The sequence below is a fragment of the Corvus kubaryi genome, unplaced genomic scaffold (genome assembly GCF_017639235.1).
Source record: "Corvus kubaryi isolate FWS band 111438036 unplaced genomic scaffold, C.kubaryi_AGA036_p1.0 133, whole genome shotgun sequence".
Classification (NCBI taxonomy): Eukaryota; Metazoa; Chordata; class Aves; order Passeriformes; family Corvidae; genus Corvus; species Corvus kubaryi.
The window spans coordinates 12,387,998-12,408,206 of NW_024580667.1; the positions used below are offsets into that span (position 1 = coordinate 12,387,998).

The window sequence follows — 20,209 nt, forward strand, 5'->3', positions numbered from 1 at the left end:
ATGTAACAGAAATGATGTATTTGAACTTGGCAGTTTATGCTCTTTATGTAACAGTAAAAAAATAAATCCGTAAGGTTCTTGTACAAATTGGATAACTAATGTGGTGATGCTTTTCTGTGACATAAAGTAGAATAAAGTGGGGTAAAATAATCTGTGTTTCTTCATGGCTATTCTGTAAACTAATGGTTAGTCTGTCACTGCTCTGGACCTCAGGTGATAAAGATAACAGTGCTTGTCATTCATAAAGTTTCCTTGTATCAATGGTGTGTAATACCGAACCCACTACATACATTTATCATGTTAATAATGTGCTTAGAGTATTAAAAAATTGATAGTGCTTTTTGCCATGTACTTAATGGCTAATTTCAGAAGCTGCATTTGTGGCATGTTATCTTAGTCTAGAAGGTCAGAATTTCTTGCAGTTCAGATTTACTGCCTGATTTTTTAAATTTAAGTATGCCTGCTTTACGACATTATACAAGCAATGAGATTTCACAGGTTACAAACTAGGCTATTTCTTACTCTAATTCTCCAAATATAGTAATTTTCACAAAATGTTTCTATTGAGGCATGTCTGAGATTCAGGTGATAGACCTGCTACTAAGATGGAGAGGTTTTAATTTCTTGTACATTAAATAGTAAGAAAGACAGAGCTGCTCAGCAGATGGACGGATGTCATAGAAGAGTTTTTCAGGGAAAATTTGATTGTGTCTAAAGTTCTGAGGAAGCAAGAAAAGAGGGATTTCATTTTTCACCTTTGAATCACTTAAAACTCAGTAATCTTCAAGAAAAGCTAAACTGACACAAGAGTGTGTTTATGTTTTCCCCCTAGATTATTGGGGGTTTTTGGTTTTAGGGTTTTAGTACTACCAGCACCATTTCTACTCAGTTCTCTCCTCATCTGAGATGCCAAAATATGTTTGTGTTCTCCAAAAAATATGAAGAGAGAAGAACTTCCTGTGTTCTTTCTGATGCTCAGAATGCTGGATAATGTGATGTTGTTTATCCCCAGCTAAACAAATAGAACTGTGAATGAAAAGGAGGGATGACGTTGATTTTGAGGAAACAGTTCTTAGCTTCAGATTTTCAAAATACTCAACAGAATCAAGTGACCCACATGCAGAACGTTTAGAGTTTTAAACTTTTTATAAAGAACAGTTACAAGCTGTAGATGGAATACTTGAGTATACAAGAGTCTTTTGACATCATTTCAATGGACTGTAGTGAGCCAAATTTGTCACAGGTGACAAACACTTGCAAGGAAGTTAATGACTATTGTTGTTACTAGTTAAAAGCCAGAGTGTGCAGACACATAAACTTGTGACTATTTTTATTCAAGAGAATACCTGAGTGTAGTAATGCTGATAGAGTGGTTATTTGTAATATAAGGAAAATAACACTGCTGCTTATGTACTGAGAGAATCTGCTCCTGTAGGTCTAATTCTTAATACCTACGGTTGGCTACCTCTTGTAAAGGTATCAGTTATCATTATCTAAGAATGTTTAGAAAAAAGAAGGAGGTTGCTTTTTTGGTTTATGTTGTCATTCTCAGAAAGTTTATTTTAAACATTTGGAAGTGTGTGCATACATTTCAGGTTTTCTTTTAGGGCTTAAGAGAACATGCTTACTAAGTACATGCTTTTAGTTTTACTGAGGGTAAAACCCCCAGGTTTTGCATCTATTAGAAATAAGTATAGTAAGAAGAAAAAATTCGCGCTTCTGAAAAGGCTTATGTGCCCAAATACAGCAAAAGACATTGAAAAGTCAGCCCACGATTACTATTGCATGGCAACTCCTTCGCTCCAAATTGTGGGGTTTTTTGAATTTTTTTTAAAGTTATTATCATTATTTATTTTTTCCTGAGTTTTCTTACTCTGGAGATGTTTGAAGCATTCTTTCCACTGTGCTACCCCTTCTGTGCTGTGGTGATAAAGGTGTGTTCATGGCTACTTTTCTGAATGTATTGTGTAGTCTGGATGCATGGAGACTAATTGTAAGACAGAAATGCTGCTGTCAGAGCACAGCCAGTTCCAGCTCCTCAGTTCTGTGGTCAAGGGTGGGTTGCAGCCCACAAGCACCATTGCTAGAGATAATAAGTGATGATTAACAGATCTTCCAAAGGCTTTACTGTAATGTCATCTCCTACCTACATTGCATCCACTCACATATCGAGGAGACTTAGTCAAGATAATACTGATAATTAATTTCTAATGTACGGCTGTACTGCACTCACTTGGAACAGCAAAGTGCATTTTCTGACTATGATTATGATTTCCTTTGTGCTTTTTCAGCATTCTTTGGGTAGATAAACTGTATTAAAATTTCCAAGCCTGTCTTGTAACAATTTAGATAGTATTGGTATCTATTTTATTAACTTTGGCATCCCTTTTTGGCACTTTCTTTTTTATGACTGTTTAGAGCAAAGTGGGCCAGCTTTCCAGTTTCCAGAAGTGTAGACCTCTCTATGTAAACACTTTTCTTAGTTTAAATTAATTCTTCAGGCCTTGCGTATTGATCAACAGCAATCTTTTTGGATTATATAAAGCAGACCAGGAGAATTCATCAGCAGATTGATCTCATTTTGTGTAATTTTTGTTGGCTACTTGTCTTATGACTGTTTTTGTCTGCAAGTTTATGTTCACTCTGGCTCCATTGACAATTTTGAAGTGACAATTTCCCTGAAGAACGTAAGAGAATTTAGCAGCCCTTTAAATCACTGTTGGCACATCAACACTGATTTAATGCTTAACATGAAATCAAGCCTCTCTCACAATTTGTTCATTTCCAAAACCAAGTCTGATGATGAGACTTCAAGTTTTGATTAGTATTTTTGCTCAGGAGTGGAATTCTAGTCTGTCAATTTGGATAGTTAACAGTGACTTCCAAGTTTTGAAGCTGTGTCAGGAAACTGCCTTTACCAGTCAATTTGGCCATCTCTGCACGTTCAAGACTGCTTAGAGGAATTTTGGAGGCAATATGAGTCATGCAAATATACTTCTGACATACACTGTCTGAGGAACAGCTGCTGCATCAAGTCTTCCAAAACCTTCAGCAAAATTTCTGCTTAATAATGAAAGACTTGAGCAATTTTTTTAGTTTGGGAAGACTGTGTCACCAGTGTTGGCATGTTATTAGATGGCTGTTTCCTTTATAAAAGCAGTTTCCTTATGATCTGTCCATGCTGTAAGGTGGTAGATCTATTTTAGTTTTAGTTAAAAAGGTAGGTACATTTGAGTCTGTATCTAAAAATCTCATCTTCTATGACACTTGCCCCTCCCATCCAGTCTTCCTCACCCAGCTTTTAAGTAATTTTAAAAATTAGTTTTCCATGCTGAAGTGTTCTTAGCTGAGTATCCCAGATTTTGCTTTCAGACTCTGACAAGTGGCTAAACGGAATGAGTGAATTCATGCTGCAGGGTTAGGCGGGGGAGGTTTGCTGTTGGGTCAAGTACGTCTTTCCTTCTCCATTGCCATTTAAATCCAATCTAAGTATTAACTCACCATTCAAAATCCATTGTCTGTGAGTTAGGATTTTCACCTAATTCAGCCTGTACCCAGGGAGTTTTTTGTTTGGTCTATAGCCTTGCATAGTACTTCCATGATGTATGCTGAACTTCAGGAATGATTCAGGGTTGTGAAAAAAACCTGTGCGTTTCTGCTAGTTAGCATCACAGAGCTATAGGATGCAACAAGAATAGATATCAATGACTTTCCATGAAACTGGATTGATATATTTTGTGTTTCAGACTTTTTCTGGTAGCTTGTACCTATCAAGCTGCACTTGGAAGTTAGGAACTTTCTCATTGTTTTCACGTGTTGCTATTGAAAAAGAAATTTGAGAGCCTGGAGGTCAAGAGACAGAAAAATTGTTGGAGCTGGCCTGATGAAAGCTGGTGCTCTGGTTGCTTGAGAACATCACAAAAGAGCTGGCTGCAATCTTGACAACTAACTAGGACTATGAATGTAACCTACCCTGGAAAAAAAAACCCTGATCCAAGTTGCCTGGAAGTTTGTCTTCTTACAGAGGAGCTAATGGAAAAGGATTTTTTCCTATGTTGGCTGATCATTTTCTGCTTGTCTGACCCCTGACCAATCATCATTAATCCCACAAGTCCTCTGGAGCATACATAAAAGCTCTGCATAGATGGACAAATAATGACCTCCTTAAAGGTGTCAGTAATGTGTTCTCTTGCACTGGCTGAGCATCTGCCAGCCTGTTTCATTTTTCTGTTGTTCCATTTCAAGTTCCAAAGGAACTTTTTCTTATTTTGGTGCTGATGTGTACACCATAAAGCAAGCAACTATGATAATGATTATGCAAATGGAGTGTGGATATTTCCACAAAATAAGAGCTCCAAAGAGTTTACATCTACAGCCACAAAAGTCTGTCCTTTCCTGTACTGGGACTATGGAGGAAACAAGGCACCTACAAGAACTGAACAGTTATGATCAAGTTTCAGTGTTTGGGGCATTGTCTGGAGCTACTTGTTTTATAGGGAAGGTGCCCTGCTGGAGCTGTTGTTTATGAACAGAGGGGGCTGGTAGCTGATGTGACGGTTGGAGGCCTCAGCAATCACTAAATGATGAGTTTTCGATTTTTGGAGAAGTAAGGAGAGGAGTCAGCAGAACTGCCACCTTGGATTCTGGAAGGGAGACTTTGGCATGTTTAGGGGACTGGTTGACGGAGTCCCTTGGGGAGCAGTCCTGAAGGGCAAAGGAGTCCAGGAAGGCTGCACATTATCCTTCAAGAAGGAGCAGGTCATCCCGTGCTGAAAGATGAGCCAGTGGGGAAGATGACAGCCTGGCTGAACAGAGAGCTTTGGCTGGAACTCAGGAATGAAAGAAGAGATTATGAGCCTTGGAAGAAAGGGCAGGAAACTCAGGAGGACTACAAGGATGTCTTAAGATTAGGCAGGGAGAAAATCAGAAGGGCCAAAACCCAACTAAAATTTAATCTGGCTACTGCCATAAAAGTGAAAAATGTCTCCATAAAAACATTAGCAACAAAAGGGCTAAGGAGAATCTCTAGCCTTTGTTGGCTGAAGGGGGAAACATAGTGACAAAGGATGAGGAAAAGGCTGGTGTACTTCATGTGTTCTTTGCCTCAGTCTCAGAGTACCCAGTGCTCCAAGCTGGAAGACAGGGATGGGGAGCAAAATGAAGCCTCAGTTGTATGAGGTTCAACAAGGCCAAGTGCCAGGTCCTGCACTTGAGTCACGACAACCCCATGCAGCACTAAAGGCTTGCAGAAGAGTGGCTGGAAAGGATCTGGAGGTGTTGATCAACAGCTGCTGAACATGAGCCAATGTTTGCCCGGGTGGCCAAGAAGCCAATGGCATCCTGGCCTGGATCAGCAGTAGTGTGGCCAGCAGGACCAGGGCAGTGATTGTCCCGCTATACTGGGCACTGGTGAGGCCACATCTCAAATCCTGTGTTCAGTTATGGGCCCCTCATTTCAAGAAAGAGATTGAGGTGCTGGAGCAAGACCAGAGAAGGGCAATGAAGCTGATGAAGAATCTGGAGCACAAGTCCTGTGAGGAGCAGCTGAGGGACCTGGGATTGTTTAGCCTGGAGAAAAGAAGGCTCATGGTAGACCCTATTGCTCTCTCCCTTAAGGGAGGTTGTACCAAAATAGGGGTCAGTCCCTTCTCCTAAGTAACCAGTGACAGGACAAGAAGAAATGGCCTCAAGTTGCATCAGAGGAGGTTTAGATTGGATACTAGGAAACATTTCTTCGTGGAAAGGGTTGCTAAGCATTGAACTAAGTTGTGGAGAGAAGTGGTTGAGTCTGTCCCTGGAGGTGCCTAAAAGATGTGTAGATGTGGCACTTGGGAACGTGGTTTAGTGGTGGACTTGGCAGTGCTGGGTTTACAGTTGGACTCAATGATCTTGGAGGTCTTTTCCAGCTTAAATGATTCTGTGAGTCTACATGGTCATCCTTGGTCTTGTGCGTAAGTTTTACCTCAGAGTTTTCATGAGCAGCTAGGATTTATTGACTGCCTCCAAATTTGTTACTTCCCCATCACAAAAATAAATCCAAAGGAGTAGGTTACAAGATTGTTTCTTAATGTGTTGTTTTGAAAACTCCTAGGAAAATGCCTAGAAACAGTAGTATATTGAAGAATAACTTTCGTATGAAAGATCTTTTTTAAAACTAAATCATTTTACAAATCACCTTTTCTTTATTTAGATCAGGAGGATTTCCTAGGGCGATACAAAGCTGTCTTTAAGACTGCATGTGAAGATCCGTGGAGTATGTCATCAAGAATTTCTCTGCGCCCCTTGAGAGAATTCCTTGTCTGTGTGCACCTCAAGCTGTATTCCTCAAATAGTCCGTGGACAGCATATGTATATGTTGAAAAACCTCTTCACACCAATCTGTCTGCAAATAAGTATGATCTTGGACTTACAGGAGATCATGGTAAATTGAAGATATGGTTGTTCAGAAAACAAATAAATACAACTGTAAGACTTCGTAAAAACACTTGGAACCAAATATGTATCCAGTGGAAAAGTGACAATGAGGAGATGAAGGTATTCATAAATGGAAAACAAGAATCACGCAAGAAACTAAATGGGAAATTTAATTTGCCTGGAAAAGGCCAGTTCTTACTTGGCTGTTCAAAGCTGCGAGGTACATCTGCGTCACCTCACCAGGGAATGACTGGGGAGCTGTACCTGTTCAGAATGTGGGACAAGGCAAATATGACACAATCTAAGGACTGCCAGGATAGCGGTGTTATACGCTGGAGAAAGGAGGATTGGACCTATAATACGACAGTAGAAGAGGATAACTCTTTACAATGTGGTAAGTACCGCTGCATTGCTTTTGAAATAGTAATTCAGTCAAAAGTTGATCTGAGTATGTTTAGCATTTCTCTTCCAGATTTTATGAAGTGTCAATCTATTAATCATTCCTAGCTAAATTCTTGATGAGATCATGTGAGGACCTGCAGCTTTCACTAGTTTTTATCCAAATGAAAAAGTATAGCATCAGTCCTTTAAAGATTTTCAACTTGCTTCAACTTTTTTGTCTATCAACCGTTAGTGTAATATGGGAGCAGGATGTATGCGACTAAAACTCCTTGGAGTATTGGGGCATGTATCAATTTCATCTTAAAATAGTTAATTTGCACATCTTCTGTTCAGGGAATAAATACAGAAGAAAGCATTGCTGGTTCTCATTCCACATTCTCATTTGCTGGGCCAAAATTTCAGTGAGTGCAGCTTTCAGTGCTTCACTGGTGCATTACACCATATTCAGCAGCTAGGGTCTGCAAGAATTATAGGATGATCCAATTTCTTTATCAGTATCAGTAATGCCTCCTTTATTAAAATGACCAAATGGTTTCTCACATATTTCTCAAAATTCCCCTCTGCCCTGAAAAAGAACCACAAAAACCTTTGAATCAAACCAAACCAAGATTTTATTTTTAGAGAAACTGAGTTCAAGCAAGAGAATAATCCTATTTTTAGCTTTTGCTATCACATCTGTTGGCAAAAAAGACAAACTTGAATCAAGCTTTGATGGTATACAATTTATCAATCGTAGGAAATTATATTATCCCCTAAGAGATTTTAATGTGACTACCTCAATTATTGTTTCCTTAAATTTTTATATAGCATCAGTGATTCAGTTTAACTGTGGCACCAGTCTTCATAATCTTTATCCTTAAAAAATGTACCTATCTATTTCATGCTGATTCAAAAATATCTTTTATTTGTATAATCTTATAACCACTGCCTGACTGGACCAGATTCAAAGTGCCTTAGTAAGGGCAGTAAAATAAGGTGATCAGATTTCTTTTTCTGGGAGAGAAAGAAATCTGTCCAACAAACCAGGACTCATGGAGAATGCTGCCAGCACTGGTTTGTAATGAATGAAATGCCTTTGCTGTCCCTGATGCCGTAGTTGGGAGAACATCATCTTTGATGGATTGTGACTTGGGAAAGGAGCTGAAGAAAGAATGTCTTTCTTTTACTCATATGTTGCTGTGCTTGAAGGAACACAGTCCTAAGGCTGAAAGGGGGAACATTCTGGCTACCAGACATAAGTTTGGTACAAAGAAAGTCTGAGAGAGGTATGTCTGGATGGTGGGGAAAATCTTGGTCACAGTGGAGGATCTGATTGTCTTCTACTGATGCACAGAAAGCACAACCTCCTTGTTTTCTGTTCCAGCAATTTCTGCCCTGAATATAGAGCATCCTTGAACATCACAGGACAGCTTGATCAGGAAATGCCCAGCTCCAGCCCCAAGTGATTAATGGGTTTAGAATTCACGATTTAGTGGCTTGTGGAATCTCTAGTGAGTGTGTAAGATGCGTGGTTTCCAAAGCTCTGTTGCTTAGCCAAACTGACTAAGCAGTAACTATGCTAACAGGGTTTGTTTCAGTGCAGAGACCATCTCTACTGCCAAATATAAGTTATCTCCTCTAGATAACTGGGGGCATTAACAGCTTTTCAAAGAGAAGCTTACTGGAATTCTTTTACAGTTTATTGGCCTCTCTTCACTAATAGATGCATTTTAGCTGATTATCTCCCCCAAGCTGTGCTGTGAAAAGCATATATTTAGCAAATATAGTCCAATAGATAACAAAGCTTTTACAGTAGGAATATCTAACAGTCCGTGTCAGGTGATTTTAATTGATGTTGCTACTACTCTTACAATCTGATTTCTTTCAGTGAGTTCCTCCAAACTCCTGTGTAAAAATCACCTGATTTGGGAAGCTTCTCTGGTTTTTTGTTAAAACAGAATAGCTTTGAGTAGTAAGTCTGCAGAAGGATATAATTTTACATCTGCAATGAACGTAACTGGCAAAGGGCAAAAGTTTTGGAAAGTCCTAAACTTTATAGGCACAAAAGGTGAAAAGGAAGTGGTTCATTAGTCATAATTGTGCTGGAGGACAAGTTTCAGATTTTTTTTTGTGACATGGTTGGCATTTTGTACCTACGTAAAACAATTATTTGTAAAATGTTCTGTCAAAGGCTACCGTAATTTCTATGATTTCTTCTTTGCTTAACCACTCAAAGTCTTTGTGCAGTGTAAGCCATTGTCTAATTGGTGTCTCATAGGCAGTGATCCACTCCATTAATAGGTCTAGGTTTACTTAGCATCACGTTTCCTGCCTTTCTGTGTATTGACTCTTCTGATTCATTTACTTTAGTTTTTATAATTTATTTTCATGAATATTTTTCAAATTACCAAAGATTTGTTTAATTTTTTTCTTAACAGTTTGAGGTCTAATAAGGATCAAAATCCTGACTCTGGTGAGATTCACACACATGCTTAGCATTTAAAGGTATGCTTAACTTTAACCAAGTAGCTCACTCCCCAGAAGTGGCTGGGATTACCTTTGCAGTAGCTGCGTGTTTTATGCATCTGAAATATGCAAGAAAGAACATATCTGACTGCTTCCCACTTTGGGATGAAGCTGCTCACATTTCTTGGACTAATGGTTCTCAATAGTGAAACCTTTAGATCTGAGTTAAAGATGACACTCTTGCTCCTTCCAGTGACAGTCTTCTGGTTCTCCTTCTTGGTGTGGCCACTGCACGCTGAGCAGGTGTAAATACTGCAGGCAGGGCCAGACAGGGAAGGAGGTCACACACTTGGTGCGTTACTGGCCTTCCATGTACATTCTTCATGTTCCTTTGATAATTCCCCTCTTGGTGAGAGAGAAGTAGCATAACAGCTGTGATATGCAGAGAAGAGTGCCACAAGTTGAATGTGTCTCACTTTACAGATAACCTCCTGGTATTTAAAAATATGTAATTGAAGAAAGATGTGCTCACCCTTCCAAATTCTAACCTTGGAAAATTTCTTTATCTTGTTCCTTAATTAATGATTCCTTTGTAGCAACATACTTTAATGTGGACAATATGAATGATACCACTATTGTCTCTATATAATCCAAGTAAAGAGTCTACTAAATAATCTAAAGTTTGGGGTGATTTAAGAGAACAAACACACAAGAAAATAAATGAGGTTAAAGTGCTAAATGCTTGAAAAGAAACTTTAATCATCTATGAGTACTGGCTCTTCAGTTGTCATTTTTACATGTGATACTTTCAAGTTGCCTTTAATAATAACTTCACTGTGAAATGTACTGTTTAAACATTAATCATTCAGTTATACATTAAACAGTAACTTTCTTAATCCAAATAGAAATATCCAAATTGTTACACTGTGCATTTATGCAAGGAGCACAGATATGATGGGACATCAGTAGCAAATTTCAATGAATAAATAAAATAGATGATTTGGGGCATAAATAGGATCACTGATCATAAAGCACTGCCATCTCATTTGTGATATTGGTGCTCTAACTTTTAGCCTGTTGCTTTCTGCTGCTTTTTATCCTAATTGAAATTTAGTGAGTATATTGTAGCATTTATGATTTTTCTAAACTGTCCTGTCCAACCTTCAAGATTAAGATGTTGCCCTCTCTTTTTCATGTACTCTTTTGACTCAATATTGCTAAGCCTGCTGCAGGTGTTGCTGGAGGGCATTTCCACGCTTCTGGGTACAGAGCAATTTAATGCTGATGGGAGAAATGGGGAGTGACCAGTGCTCAGTGTGACTGTTTTACCTCTGCATTCTCAAGGAAGAGGAAAACTTCAGTTTGGACTTTTGTTCCAGTTGCAGATGTGGGCGGTATAAGGATTGTTTTGGGCTCATGTAATCCCATTTAAAGATTTCCCAACTGTGTGCTCATCTGATGACAGGATCACCTTTCCTGGAAGGGAGGGTGAAGTCCCAAGGCTTTACATCCTTAGGGAGAAAGTGGAAATGTAGTCGTCACTCATCTGGTCTGCATCCCAGCCTGCTGGGTACCAAACCTTGGGCTGTATTATTATGCTTACTGAGTGGATCATGAAAGCAGCAGATGAAAAAGGAAATTATTTGCCCCAATGCAATTTTTTTTTCCTAAAACTGTAAGGACAGAATACTAAAGAGACCTCTAGAAGCTCTTGAAGAAAGTGTGATGTGAAAAAAATACCTAGCTCTGGAGTGCCTTTTTGATGAGTCAAGTGGCACTTTACTTTGTACCTATTAACAGAACGCATGTTTGACCTTCCCTTTTTTGCTCTTGTTCCCTCCCTCTTCTGTGATACCAAACAAAGTGGCTTTTTGGTAATCAGCTATCCAGAGAAGTGGTAATTTGATTCACCTCAGTATCTAATGTACAGCTTTCCACAAACAGATAGAAACAATTTATAACCTAATTTCTTACAACCGGTATAACATCAAAGCTGAGTTAAAAATACTAAGCCTAAATTTTCTGTTAAGGATACTCAAAATGAACTGGCCAAAGTGACCGAGCCTGCTGCGAAGAAGCTGACATTTGTTTCTGTCTAATGGCCAGTGATAATTCATCCTTTCTTCCATGGTGCCACCACAGGGAGTCAGAGCAGATACACGGTGTCACGAGGGGCACCAAAATATAAAACTAAGATTGCACTTAAGTTTTATCCTGTAAACTTATATACAGTGTGCCTCAAAATCTACCTTACGTAGAAAATCAAGATAGGCTAATGTTTCCAGTGTGCAACTAACTAACAACTATTAACTTGTGGAGGATTTTTTTGTGTTGTTGTTACAAATGCCTTGTGTGACAGAATGGTTCATTTTGGCAGAACGTTTATTCAGCTGAAAGGTTTGTCAAATGTTAAAGGAACCCAATCTCTTAATGGAAAATATGGATTTAATTTGAATAGGAGAATTGAATGTCATATTTTCAGTGCCTGTTTCTGCAAAAGAAAGGGTTTTAGAAGAGCACCATTTTGAAATTTTGCAGTGTGAGCTACTCAGTTTTGTTCATGAGCAAGTCTTGTGAAAGGTATCAATGCTGGGCATTTTCATTTCACTGAATGCAAATGGAGTGCAGTGGATGCTGCACAGTTCTGGTAACCGCTGTAATAAACAGGTAACTGTTGCCTGTAAAAATGTTTAGAAGAGGATGTGTATAGATTTAAAAATTGCAATGTGGAATTAACATTTTAAATGTTAAATGCTTGTAATTACCTAACCCAGGAAATGATACTAGGTTTCTATTTGGAATTAAAAGCTTGGCTTTGGCCTTTCTCGTGGGAATTTTTCATGCAAATCAATTCCACTGACTGAATGAGTTGAATTTTTGGTGAAAAAACTTTCAGCACTATAAGTGTGCTGTAATTTCTTATTTAGAAAATACAATTTTTATAAATTTCCTTGTATTTTTATTTTTATTTGTAAGTCAAAACTGATCTTAGCAGCAACATACAGTCGTGGTTATCTCATGTCATTCTGTGGTGACAGCCGAGTACTGTGGCTTGAGGAGACCAAATTACATAACCACCAAACTGTCCTTTGGGATTCTTCCATTTGCTGTTGATTTGTTTTGTGAAAGCTGAACATAATCAAGACTACCTGTGCTTTGAAAGAATGGTCTTGGGTGCTAATACAAACTGTTCTCATTTTTGTCATGTTTTTCAATTAATATAAGTAAAATTTTAGTCACTTCATTCCATAAACCTCTCATCTAGGCCCTACATGTGTAAGTTCATAAATGTATGTTTCTCTGCCAGGAATGTTGTACTTCTACAGCTTGGCAGGGCTGTTACTGCTCCTTACATTCAGTGCCTGTTTGGTGTCTGGAGCTGACTAGAAAGCAGCTGCCCTTGCATTCTCTCACGTGTTTCCTGACACAGAGGCCAGCTGACACAGCCCTTCTCACTGTGCGGTCCCCTGCCCCTCCTCACCTATCACACAGGCTGGGCAGGGGGAGAGTCCATAGGGAGGCTCTAGTTCACTAAAGTTCAGACTGTTTTTCTCCTCCTGGGAAAGCCCAGTAGTGGCTTGCTCAGAGGATGCTTTCTGCAAAGGTTTAAAAGGAGATCATGAAGTGTTAGGTAAAACAGCGTTAGTCAGCAGCAGCAATGTTCCCCTGAGACAGGAGGACAAGAAACTGCCGCCAGTAATGCCATTCTTGCACGAAATTGTTATCAGCAGCCAGATTCCAGCTGCTTCTCACTTCTCCACCCTGGAAAAACTGAACTGCTTCTCACAGACCAGGTTGTCTGAAGACAGGTGAATCAGAAAGGGTGTTGCCTTTCCAAAAATTTTAAGAAAGACTGTACTGCTCCTAAGTTAGATTGAAGGTAGGGAGAAGAAAAGGATTTTTTTTTCATTATCACAGTTGGAGATAGAACATTGTACACCTTTCATGCTTTAAGGGCTTTTTCTCTGTCCTGTGCCTGAGCTACTGAACAAATGGTGTACTTTGAGTGACAGTGCCTTTGGTGAAGGGACCAGAACCATCTGTCCCATCTTGACCACTGTGTTACAAATCCTCCTTCTGCCTTTCTTTCCCTTTGGCTGAATTGATTTTTCAACTCTGCTTTTCTTGGTGGAACAGCTTCAGCAGGACATGTGGAGACCATCTCATCCTAAAAGGTCCAGTAGCCTGAGAATTAAAAGCTGTCATGCTAAGGAATGCTGTAAACACAAGGCTGTTTTTTTAGACTAGGCCAGGTACCTGGTCTCTCTCAGAGCTATATTGGTTTGTGCACCTAACCTTAAGTACTGTTAATAGGTTTAGTCTCCTGACTGGAGCTGCTGAAGTTACACTGGTTCCCATTGTGAGACGAAGTCATTGGGAAATGAAGGTTGTCACAATTTTTGCAGCTGTGGTATGGAGCTGTGGTGAGAGTTGCTAAACAGGTTTCAAACCTGCGGAAGAGTTTCCTCTGCCTACACAGATGGGATTCCCAAGTCGTGGCTTAGCTAGCTATTTGTGTTGGAACAGTACAAAGTGATATGAAGACAGTAAGGGACTTGCTGCTTTTGTTTCTAATGATGCATGTTGGTAACAGAAACTGGTGCTTATCTCATTTAATCAAGTTGCCTTTTCCCTCAGAAAAGAAACCAAACAGTTCTTGTGGGGGCCTATTCTATCTCCCTTGCAACAAAAGCAAAAAATAATACTGGGTTTTGCCTATTTAATTACTGTTTGAATCTTCAAGAGTGTTTTCTATTAGAGAAAATGTAGCAAAGTGTTATTATGATGTGTAATCCCTTGTTTTGGAATAGGATATGTTAGGTATATTGATTTGGTGATCCTAAACTAACAGTGTTGCAAATGAAAATCCATAGAGCAAATAAATGGAAGTTTCACACAGGTAAGGATTTTCATGCTCTTATCAATAGTAAACAACCTAAGAGCAATAAATTTTCTGTTAGCTTGTAACTAACACATCTTAAGTTACTTTACTTTCCTTTTTACATGTCAACTTTAGGGATATTTTAGATTGAGCCCTAATCCTTCTCCAAATAAACCCTATTCACTTTCTTTTCTTGTTCTTAAACACGGGGTTAACAAATAAATTAATATGTAGTCTCTCCTCCTTCCTCCTTTCTGTATGCAGTGATGATTCTGGTGAAAGGCTTGGTTAATGAACTTAATGCTGCACCTTGATAAATGACAAGTCTCATACTCATGGACAATTTCTAGCAACTGTAGGCATGTGACTATTGTACTATAAGAGGAGTCGTGGTTAGACTGGTGTCCATAAAAAAATTGTCCCTCAGATTATGTATGCCATCATCAGTTGCTGCATTTGCCAGCTCCATATGCATGGCTCACGTTTAGCTTATTTTACTCCCTGTACTGCTGGATGTGTTATTAAAAACATTTGGCATTTTTAGGGTTCACTGTCTTTTTCCTAATCTACAAAACTAAATATGTTAATGTACAGTTTTTGTACCTACCTCAGGGTACCACTTGTATCCACAAAAATTTGCAAGGCAAGTTGAAGGGGTATGGAGGATGCAAAAGGCAGCTTGTATACAACAAGACTGTCTACACTGAATCCAAAAGAGTTTGTGAGAAAGATCTTAAAGTTAGATTCCCTGTACAGATTTCATTTTCAAGTGGGCAGAAGAAGCAGTGTGGTGGTGTTTGCTCTGAGCTCCTGCATATTCAAGAAGTGGGCTCCTTTTGAGAATTTAATTTCCTCCAGAGCTATTTTTGGAGATAAGGGCTTTTGCACAAGGTCCTAACCACTGATTAGGACAGGACTAGTGCCCAGTAAACTTTTGGAGATAGAATTCACTTTTTGTGGTAGGAAAGTCAGACTGCCCACCTGTGGAAGGGTGCTTCCTTCTCTAACCAGAATTTCACTCAATTATTTTTATTCGCACCATTCTACCTTTAAAAGTATTTACTGTTTAAACAATACAGAATAATTTTATCTGGCTACTGCTTCAGTTCTGCATATTATTTAAGTTGGTATTGTATTTTAAGGGTCTTCCCCAAGCCTACACTAGGTGTTAAGAAAATAATTTTATGGTATCTGTAATTCCTAATCACTTTACAGTGTTAAAGTAACAGCACTTCAACGTAAGAGCTCTAGAATATATTCCTTACAGGAATATGTATTTTATCTGGACTTACAATATAGTGAGAAGTCCTAATTTTCCTGAAAATTGACTATAAAAATTAAGGTTATATCCAGATTTTTGTGATCTATCATGTTCATACAGTTCTAGATGTCAAAAAAAAAAAGCAATTGTACTTCTCTGTAAGCAGAAGCCTAGTTGTCTCAAATGAGACGTTTGATGTAACTTGGTCTTATCTTTACTGAAGGAGTTTAAGTTCAGTAGACTGGTATGTAAAAAAGTGTGAATTTTTACTTGTACCTTTTACTTAATGGATATGTATTACTTTACTAAGAATATTGGTTCTCTCTCCCTCTTTCTTCTACATGAGAAAATTTCTACTCAGGATGCAAATTAACTAAAACTTACACTTGCATGGAAAACTCCTAAAAAATTGTAGTGCAATGAATCCAATTCCCATGTATTCATCCTGCCATATTTCAGAGTTTCTGCTTTTAGCTTCATGCAGTGTATGATATTCAACAAAAATGAACTGACATTTTTCATCTTGTCAAGCTCTCATGTTGTCTCTGACTTCAGATCATTGGTCTCAGTATCCCAGCATTGGGGTAGCCAGGCAGCAATCTGCTTACCTGGCTGGCAGCTGTCATCTGTGTGCATCTCACACCTTGCTCAGGAGTAGGGACTGGATAATTTCTGTCTCTTTTTTGATTTCTGTCATTTCCCTCACCTGTTCTTGTGGCTGTCCTGCTGCAGAACAGGCTACCTCTTCTGAGTTGTCTTCCTACATCACCTCAAGAGGATCTTCTTCTTCCTTCCCTAACTGTGTCAACCTCCACTTCCATAGTTTCCCCTTGACTGTTATGGTTAGGGTTGTGTCTCTGATTTAGCTGCAGCATCCATTTGTTTGTCCTTACATCCAGAGGTCCTCTTGCCCCTTCCAGGGCATGGGACACAGGCCTGGTGGGCGTATGCCAGGACCCAACACAAGACCAAAAGTCTCTGTCTTCGGTGTAAGCAAGACATCCTTCCAGTGGTGTGCCGGTTCACCAGGATTCCTTGCCTGTTTGGGTGTAAACTCCCATGCCATCAGAGGTGAATACTGCTCTAGGCAGCTGCCCAAGTTCTCCCACATACCTTGCTACCCAGGAATTTGTTCCCTCAGAACACTTTCCTGTGTGTTGTCTCCAAGTGATTGGTTACTGGAGGTCCCACAGAGACTGGAGCTTGGATGACTGGATTCAGAGTCTGAGGATGGTCAGGTAGACTACAGGTGCAAGTGGACCACCACTGATGGAAGAAGGAAGGTGTCCAGTATCTGAGGGCATTAGCAGGGGTGGGGGTAGTCTACAGCAACCTAGACAACAACGAGGTCCCCAAGAATCTGGGTGATGTCCATTGTACATGGGCTTTGTGGCACAGTTCAGTATCCACCAGTGTGCCATGGCAGTGATGGACTGGCCAGGTATCAAGGCATTACCTGTGGAGAAACTGTCCCACCAACTCCAGCAATTCAGAGAGAATCTCTCTTCTTCTGCTACCCTGTGGGCTTGAATCATGACTGTGCCTAGTGACCCACCAGGTTCAGTGACTTGAGAAGAGCTTTTCTTCCTCTTTGCCCAACAGACAGGGTCTCACCTATTCAAGATGCTGAAGTAGGTAACAGTGTCTTAAGTATAGGTGATGCTGTGTTGCCACTTGTTTTTAGAGGCCCGGGGTGGTGTTTTGAGTGGTGACAGGGTGCAGGCAACATCTGGAGTCATCTGCTGCTTTTTGTCCGCCACAGGAAGCACATAGCACTTGCCTTGGTGGCAGGTTTGCTGCAGTAGTGTGATTTAATGGATCTGCTGGGCCTCCTCATTGATAGTCCAGACACCATCTTCTTTTCCAGGGAGGCTTTAGTCACTTGGCTGACTTGATGATGTCACATTTCACTTTCATGAGTGTGATGGCTTCAATTGTCAGATCCACCCCTTGATCAAAAGCCCATCTGTGTCTTGCATCTCTCCCTGCAGACATGTTTCATGGGTCCATTGAGCTGGAAATAGCTCACCTTTTCATCCCAGCCCAGGTCCACCTGAGCTGCTTCATTTCTGGCAGCCTGATCTTTCATTGTTTAGATGTTTTTTGGTGGTGCGGCTCTTGGATGTGTGTCTACATGATGTGCATGCACATCATGATGTGCATATATACATGTTACATTTTTAGTTGTTGCTATTTTAGTCTGCTTCATCTTCACTCAAGCAAATGTGCTGAATAGGTTTCTGAAGACACTGGCAATGGAAGAGAAGTGGGAAAGCTCATGGCCTAATTTGTATCTTCCATAAGTATAAAAAGATAATCTGAGTGGAAAACGGAACTCAAAAGAGTTCAACTTTCAGCTTTCAAAAAGTCTTGACAAATATTTCTTAATGGATGCAAAGTAGTTGTGCAAACTATTTTGAAGTGAGGTGAGTACCACATCTAAAATAGTTGTGTTTAAAAAAGTGTGTGTGTGTGTATGCATGTGTACAAATATATTTAAATCTTCTGCTCCTAAAAGATGATCTTATTTTGCAGTTGAAACTACTGCTATGCTGCGTGGCAAAAAACAAGTTACAGGTATGTTGGGGTTCTGTGGGATTTTGCCCCATTGTTCTTCTATTTTAGAAAGTGTGTAGGAAGATGGCCGCTGCTGTTACTTTGTAATTCATGGAGATAGTTAAGCATGTGCAAACATTTGCAAATTAATTTTCTGTATCATCCTTGTGGCTTATTAGCTAATTTTGTGGTGCAAATAGCATCAGTAGTTTTCCAGAGAAAATGAAAATAAAGTCTCTCAGATGATTCTGATTCTCCCTTCATTACAGAAATTGTATTTATCCTTTGGAAAGAAGCTATTGCTAGTTTTCAGTAAGGCAAGCAAAATAGTCTTACTAGAGCAAGGAATTAATTAGTGATTAGCATTTCAGAAACTCCTTGTCTACGATTTTTAATTTAAAAAATCTAGTTTTCTTCAGGGACTTTTGGTATATCTGATTTAAGTCTTCTGCAGCAGTAGAAAAGGCCTTACAGTATAATTAGTGTATTGTAAGCAACATTATAGGATGACTTTTGACCTTTGAGAGGTGTTGAAATAACTTAAGTATATTTTTTGAATAGTGCTTCATGTTTGCATCCAGCTGTTCTTTAGATTTTGTTTCTATGATAACTGTGACCTGTAACTTGATATGTCTCTGACAGTATCAAAAACCACTCAGTGACTGAAAGGGCCAACTTTAAAGTTGCTATGTGAATGAGATATCAAATTTCCTAAATTATTTTTGATCAAAATACTGACTGTAACAATATCAAAAATCTAATACCTAGTGGTTGCTTTATAAACAGTTGGCTGGTTCCTGTTGAAATCAGAGGTTCAAACTTGAAATGAATTAGGGGTTTTTTTATCGCTGCTTTTTGCAGGATAGAAAAGAAAATACATACGAATGGGATAAATTTTAAGTGGCAAGTATCACTGTTATTGCAAAAAGTCTGAGAAGAGCTCTTCATACCCAGCTAGAGCCATCTTGTGTATGCTTGATTCCCATTCCCACAATTAGCAAGGCGCTCAGGATAAGCATGTAGCTTTCAGGCTAGTGTGGCACATATCTTGGGTCAATAATTTTTGGTTTCTTAGCATTATACTGTTCAAACTGTCCAGAATTTCTCGAAAAAAAAATTTCTTGCACTGAATTCTATTTGAGTGCATAAAAATTGTAATTTTTTTTTTTTTTAACCAGAGGTTGCTATATCTGCCTTTTTTGGCAACCTGGAAGTGTTGTTCTGAAAGAGCAGGTGTTGCCCTCTTCTGGTGAATGCAGTGAACTTCTGATAATATAAGAAAAGCCTGCTGAGGATGATCGTGTATGTGTCTAGAACTTCATAATGGGTTTGTTTGTTTGTTTTTTTAACCTGAAACAGAATTTACAGATTCAGAAGAATCAGCTGCAACAACAGTTTCTGGTAAGAAAGTCAGGACTTTACTGATTTCTGCAATGTTTTTTATTTCCTTTTATGTAAATCTGCTTTTATCTGTGGTAATGCAGGAACGTTGTAATGTAACAGAGTTCCAACACTAAAATGTTTTCATTTAAAATTAATTGTTTCACTCTACATTGTAATGAAATACCTTACCTTATAGGATCACTCATGGCTTGTGGCTGTGGTACTTGGGGGTGAAGTTAGGTGCAAGTTGCTTGATCAGGAGCCTTTTGTTGAGTTATCTGAACAGTGAAGAGTTTGCTGAGATGGCAGAGGAGGAAAACTGTAGTGAGAGCTCCTTTGCATCTCCTCCCACCCTGGCAGATGTTATTTCATGCAGTAGATTACACTACACACATGCGTGCATACACACAAGGCTCTAAAAACTTCTGGAACTGGAGATGATAAGCATCATCTATGAAAGCATTTTTAAAAAATTCAGAATGAGACACACCAAAATAAGCTGTGTGAAAGCCAGTTGCTTTCTTGCTTAATGTATACTGACATAGAGTGTTCTGGATAAAAGACACACAAGATCTTGTTGTTTTGCAGATGTAGTCATTCTTTGGGAATGGTTCATCTTTAACAACTGCATCACATTCAGTATTTGTGTAGTATATACAAGGCCAAGAAGATGAAACCAGCATTACTTTTCACTCTGATTGCTCATATTTTGGCTGCTTGTTAGTTGCCTTGGAAAATTCTTCTTCTGTTGTGAATCTGCTCTGGCCCACTTAAAAAAAGTTACTAAGTTGTCATATTGAAGTGATATAAAGTGGTCTTCTAACCACTTTCTATTCTTGTGTTGACACCTAAAATATTCTTACTAA

At 39.1% G+C, this 20,209-nt stretch overlaps 1 protein-coding gene across 6 annotated transcripts in view; it reads left to right on the plus strand.

Moving 5' to 3' along the window:
* ADGRG2 (adhesion G protein-coupled receptor G2) overlaps positions 1-20,209 on the plus strand; it is a 59,821-nt gene that overhangs the window by 12,195 nt on the left and 27,417 nt on the right. For 5 of the 6 annotated variants that reach the window (XM_042036840.1, XM_042036871.1, XM_042036863.1 and 2 more), the window contains exons 3-5: positions 6,191-6,808; positions 17,940-17,981; positions 19,320-19,361. In XM_042036840.1, coding sequence (XP_041892774.1) covers positions 6,191-6,808; positions 17,940-17,981; positions 19,320-19,361 — 702 coding nt within the window. The remainder of the gene's footprint in view (positions 1-6,190; positions 6,809-17,939; positions 17,982-19,319; positions 19,362-20,209) is intronic. The other variant, XM_042036879.1, reaches the window with a different exon arrangement.